This window comes from Brassica oleracea, unplaced genomic scaffold, assembly GCF_000695525.1.
Source record: "Brassica oleracea var. oleracea cultivar TO1000 unplaced genomic scaffold, BOL UnpScaffold00722, whole genome shotgun sequence".
In the NCBI taxonomy this organism is placed as follows: Eukaryota; Viridiplantae; Streptophyta; class Magnoliopsida; order Brassicales; family Brassicaceae; genus Brassica; species Brassica oleracea.
Genome location: NW_013617444.1, coordinates 29,910 through 35,743, shown reverse-complemented (window position 1 = coordinate 35,743; position 5,834 = coordinate 29,910). Strand labels below are relative to the sequence as shown.

The 5,834-nt window shown below is 32.7% G+C and overlaps 2 protein-coding genes across 2 annotated transcripts in view; one reads left to right on the top strand and one right to left on the bottom strand.

Annotated features, from left to right (window-relative positions):
- Positions 1–1,030: 1,030 nt before the first annotated feature.
- LOC106319971 (kunitz-type trypsin inhibitor-like 1 protein) lies at positions 1,031–1,994 on the bottom strand. Its single transcript, XM_013758350.1, has one exon. It carries the CDS (start codon positions 1,822–1,824, stop codon positions 1,168–1,170), a length of 657 nt encoding a protein of 218 aa, XP_013613804.1. The 5' UTR covers positions 1,825–1,994; the 3' UTR covers positions 1,031–1,167.
- A 1,322-nt stretch (positions 1,995–3,316) lies between these two features.
- Positions 3,317–5,834, top strand: part of LOC106319956 (endoplasmic reticulum oxidoreductin-1-like) — a 5,126-nt gene continuing 2,608 nt past the window's right edge. The window contains exon 1 of the mRNA XM_013758339.1: positions 3,317–3,521. Coding sequence (XP_013613793.1) covers positions 3,317–3,521 — 205 coding nt within the window. The remainder of the gene's footprint in view (positions 3,522–5,834) is intronic.

Here is a 5,834-nt window from a genome sequence, read left to right as displayed (position 1 = left end):
ATGCTGACTTTGGTGGAGATTTAGATGATCGAAAATCAACTTCGGGTTTTGTGTTCTTATGTGGAGACACAAGCATTTCATGGTGCAGTAAGAAGCAAGCAACGGTGTCATTGTTTACTACCTAAGCAGAGTATAAAGCTTCAACACTCGCAGCCCAAGAATGTATATGGCTTCGAAGACTCTTTGAAGAATTGTTCGAGCCAATCAATAAATCGATTACCATCTATGAAGATAATCAAAGTGCTATCAAGCTGGCCAATAATCCAGTGTTCCATGGAAGAACGAAGCACATTGAATTGGAACCGGAACCGAAAAGGAACCGACCCGAATAGACTCGGACCCGAAAAGAACCGACCCGAATAGACCCGACCCGATAAGAACTGATTTGTACCCGACTTAAAAACATGTATATCTAAAACTATGATGTTTTTGTGTTCTATTTTGTATGTATTATTTTATGATTTAGTTGAAATATATTTTGCGAACAACATTTGTTATTTTTTAACATTTTTTAAGTAATATAAAGCTTTACGGGTATTTTATGGGTATATCATGTCTTTTTCAGATCCTAAATACCCGAACCCGACCCGATATGGACCCGAAAAATTACGGGTATTTTATGGGTATTTTAATTATAGATCCGAACAGATCCGGACCCGAGAAAAACCGACCTGAACCCGAACCAAAAATTTCTAAGTACCTATTGGGTCTAAATATTTAGGATCCGAAAAGACCCGGATCCGAAAAGAACCGGTCCGAACTCAACCCGAAGACCCGAACGCCCAGACCTAAATTTTTTTCTGGTGAAATTTGGCATTTTTGAAATGTCATTTAGAAGAGCTACAATAGTTTTTCATAAAATTCGAGAAACTTGATTGGAACTCTGGATATATCGACTACATATCATGAACGGTGTAACTTTGATTGGTTAGGTTTAACCAAAAACGGATTTAGGATCTTTGCTGATATGTCATGAAAATTTAGAACTAGATTATCGGATATGGTTTTAATGTAAAAGGTATGTCTCATGAGGCGTCGGATACACAAATTGTTTGATTTTTCTGAAAGTAAAAACGAGTTTACATACATACGTGCGGGTATTATCTCAACCCGTTATTCATGGCCATGGACGAGTCTCAGGATTTTTACAATATTACATGATTTTGACTAGTAGAATGGGAACATCCTTAGACCTAACTTCTCAACACGTGAAGTAGAAGTAGTAGCCTTAGTAGCATCATCATCAACCTTCACGAACTTGACGAATAAGGTCTTAGCGTCATCATTGGTGGCAATTAGCTGTGGTGCACCCAACCATGGCCCTGGGATGGTTCCAACGGTTCCAGATGAGGTGGTCAACTTGTAAGTGTGTGCTCCTGTAGCTTCTTCTATCTTAAACAAGCTATTTGGGGCCGTCCGTTCACCACCTATGATAATGGCAGGCTCCTTGGCAGCGGATGAGGAAACATCGACTGCCCATAACTTGGAAAGCTCGTTGCATACCGGCCATATCTCGGACCTAAACTCGATGTTTATTGTAGTAGATGTGTAAATGTAGTCTGTGCCGACAATAACTGGCTCATATCCGAAGCTAACCGGCAGGCCCGGTTGGTAGGGAAGAAGTGTCTGGGTGATGCCAAGTGGACAAAACGGAAGTATGTTAATGGCGGCTGGAACAAGACCACCGCCGTTGCTCTTAGCCGGCTGGATGAAGTATTTTGCACCGCGCTTAACTGGATTTCCGTTGGAGTCCTTCACCTGTTCTCTGCCGTGGGTGCAGACAGCTGCAGCCAACAGGAGAGTAACTAGAAAAAAAGTCTTCATTTTGATTGTTTTGTGTGTGTTTTGGGGTTTGAGTGAGTTGAGTTGAAGAGAGCAAACACAACGTACGGGTATTTATAGGAAGTTTATGCGGTTAAATTTAAAACAGCGTGGTGCATGTGGCAGTAAAAATCCTCTGTGTGGTAAAAAAAACTAAAGGTAACTGATTTGAATTCCCGTGATATGGGTTTGTGTCTAGTACAGCGAGGGCTGAGTTGAGAAGATGGTGTTTTAGGCTTTAGACTCTATGGTAACTGATTTGAATTTCAATTTTTAGCACGAGGAAAATGCACAGTGGTCCATTGTAACTAACATAGAAAACAAAGACGAACGATGACAAGACTTCGATAAGGATGAGTGAAAACAACGTACGAATGAATTTAAACATCTTTTGTTTCTAGCCACAATCGTTTCTCTATATCTATAAAAATAATTTATTAGCTAAAACAAGAATCACAAAATGATTTTTACATTTTTACAAGCAGACACATAAGTGGCGACAGATAATTCACAATCAAGATTTATAACCAGAGACCGACACGAACCAAAGACCAGGAAGAGCAAAAACGTGGTCTCCATGAATTATACTTATGAAGAGAGGAAGATGCAGAAACATTATGCATCAGTGGACCATATCCGTATTTGTCTTGAAATTAAAACCCTCACACATACGGCATTAAGGATTCTCCAGTGAGAATCACGTGTGCATTTGAGATTTCTTTTTTCTGTAAAATGGACGATTATTTTCAATGTTTTAATCATATCATAAGATTAGCTTTTCTTGGCTTCGCCTATTAGCTTTTCCTCAGGTATTTTCTACACAAATATACACTATGGCTATACTTAACAACACAATAGCTACTTTGTAATTCAGCTGAAGGATATTGAAAATAACTAAAAGACCCAATCTTAACGATATTTTTGTTCATTGTTATAAAACTCATCACCAAATCTTATATGTAAATAAACCAATAAATGAAGTTGTGTCTCGTCCTCAAGGCCGTGCACTTTTCTAGGGTTAGAAGCAGTCAAAAAAAATTTGGCCCCAAAAATATTATTAAGCTGGCTTGAACCCATGACCTTGACAAATGAAACAACCTATTCATCCACTGAACAAACAGAGACTGTTGCCAAATTGGCCCCCAAAACTGATTATATAGATATTGGTCCCAAGCCCATGCTTGACCAGCTTGTGGTCAGGCCCGGCTCTGCTCGTCCTATCTCTCAACAAAACTTTGCTTCTGGGAGTACATGAAGAAGGACCAATATATAAGCTCTTTTTTTGTCACATAAAAGGCTTCATTAAATAAAAGATGGAGAATGAGCCCAGCGGGGCCCAAGCCCAAAATGTTTATTACAGCGAAGAGAATCTTTGGCTAGGGCATCAGCCATAGCGTTGAGAGATTGTGGGATGTGCGAAAAGGAAATTGATGCAAACTCAGTAGATATCGATTGGATGTCTTTCACTATACCGATGATTTCCTTCGCCTGAGTGATGTTGGAGATTGCTCGAATGAGCGTTAAGTTGTCGAAGAGCACCTCGAGAGAACCAATTTCCAAGGTGATCGCCATGCAAAGGGTTGATCTGATTGCAGAGGCCTCTGCGATTAGTGGTGAGCCGATCGATGATTCAACCATCGATCCGTTGATTGGAGCTTCGAACCCTGGTCCCGAGAACACCCAACCCAATCCTGCTGCAAGTTTGTCTTTGTTCCAAGCCGCGACCAATATATAAGCCTAAGATCAGCAAGCACACAATTGCCTCCAACGATGCCTTCATGAAAAAACGAGTATCGATCGAGTCTTCTCTGTTACATATCAGTTCCGGTTTTGACCTATGTAACGATCAGAAACTCTTCTCTGTTGTCGTGTTCAAAATAATAAGCATTCAACTGCCTCTAGTGACTGCCTTGGAAGACACGTCGAGATTAGGGCATCAATCGAATAGGGATCCTAAAATAAACTGGGTTGTGTAGAACTTCGTAACTAATAAGACAAACGGCCCAACTCGGTCCGAGCAAACGTGCTTTCTTTAGCTGATCGAGTGGACTAGCGCGGATCTTTGTTTTCACTTTTCTATACATAAATTATTATTTTAAAATATTAGAGGTATATATTTTTAATATTAATTATCTATTTAAATGTTTATATAACTATTTCAAATATAATAATTTTATAATTTACATGTTATAATTAATCAACTGTTTAAAACCGTATGTATTTTAATTTCTTATTATATATTTATATTATTGTATTTGCATTAGTTATTAAGCAAATTAATATATTCATGAGAAAACATATTTGAAAATTATTTTGCATTTAATTTATGCTAAATTCTGATTCGTGTTTCAAAGCTGTATTTCTTTTTACTAATATTTTTTATGCTTATTCATTTTAGATAATATATTATTGTATATACAAAAGTCTAAGATATGTTAATTTTTAGACATGTATTATATGGTTTGCTAATTTTAAGCAGTTCTATCATCATATTATATTTTTAAAATAAATAATTTATATTTATGAAAATAAAATTTATAAATTTATCAATTGAATACACTTTTATCATATTTATTTAAGTATAGTAATTGTATTTTAACATGATCATGACTATAAAATAGATATAATAGGATATAATTTATTTATTTTTCATTTTATGAACGATAACTTAAAATACATTAAACTATTGCTAAAATATTTTTACACAGATTTATTATAATTTTTAAAATATAAAATATAAATATATATTATATTTAAAATGAAAATATATTATGGTTAAAGTAGTTACAAATATTTTATATTATAAGCTTTAAAGAAATACATGTTAATTTTTATACATGTATTATATAGTTTGCTAATGTTAACCCATCTTACCAACGTATTAGATTTTATTTTTGAACATAAATATTTTATACTTACGAAAATAATATATATAAAATATATAAAATTTATAAATTTAATTTAATTTAATTATATTTAGCTTAATATAATAATTTTCTTTTAATATGATTGATTATGATTATATAATATATAAAATATTACAGAATTTTTTATTTTTTATTTTATAAACGATTACTGAATTTATTAATGTATAATAATATTTCAAACTAATTTCAAAATTAGTGAAAATATTTAAATATAATTTCGAAAACGAAGATCTTGTAAAAATCTTTTAAAACAGATTTGTTAGAAGTTTAAAATAAATATATTTATACTTAAAATGAAAAGATATCAAAATATATTATGATTAAAGTATTTTAAAGATTCTATGTATTATTAGTCTTAATAAAATACGTTTAATAAGATTTCTAAGTGATGGTCCAAATTAAAAAAAAATCACACATGAAAGAAGTCATGACTTCTATTTTAATATATAAGATATTATGATTAAAGTATTTTAAAGATTCTATGTATTATTAGTCTTGATAAAATACATTTAATAAGATTTCTAAGTGATGGTCCAAATTAAAAACAAAAAATCACACATGAAAGAAGTCATGACTTCTATTTTATTTTAATATATAAGATGATTTGTAATTTCCTACTCCTGACCATGTAAATCTATCAGCCCAGATATTCATAGAGCGTTGGTATTTGATTTAGATAATTCAGTGAAGAAATCACTATATCTATATTATTAAAAGAGAAGTACCCATTTGAAAATGTTTTTACTTCATTAATTAAATTTCTTTTTTTTTCTTGTCTTTTTCAGTTGCATTTATGAAATGTTCTTACTTCATTAATTAAATTTCCTTTTTTTTTCTTGTCTTTTTCAGTTGCATTTATGAAAAGTCCTAAAACGAATAAAACTGCCTAATTTATTACTTGTCTTTTCAGTTACATTAATGAAATATGCTTAAATGAATTTAAACTTCCTATTTTATTGTTTGTCTTTTTCAATTATCTTAATGAAATATCTTTAAATAAATTTGGACATAATGTCTTTTAATTAACCAAAAAAACTCATGAGTTATCCTTACGTGCATAATTTTAATAATAGAGATTTTTAAAAA

Coding starts and splice junctions, on each gene's coding strand:
- LOC106319971 (XM_013758350.1), bottom strand. CDS start 1,824: ATGAAGACTTTTTTTCTAGTTACTCTCCTGTTGGCTGCAGCTGTCTGC.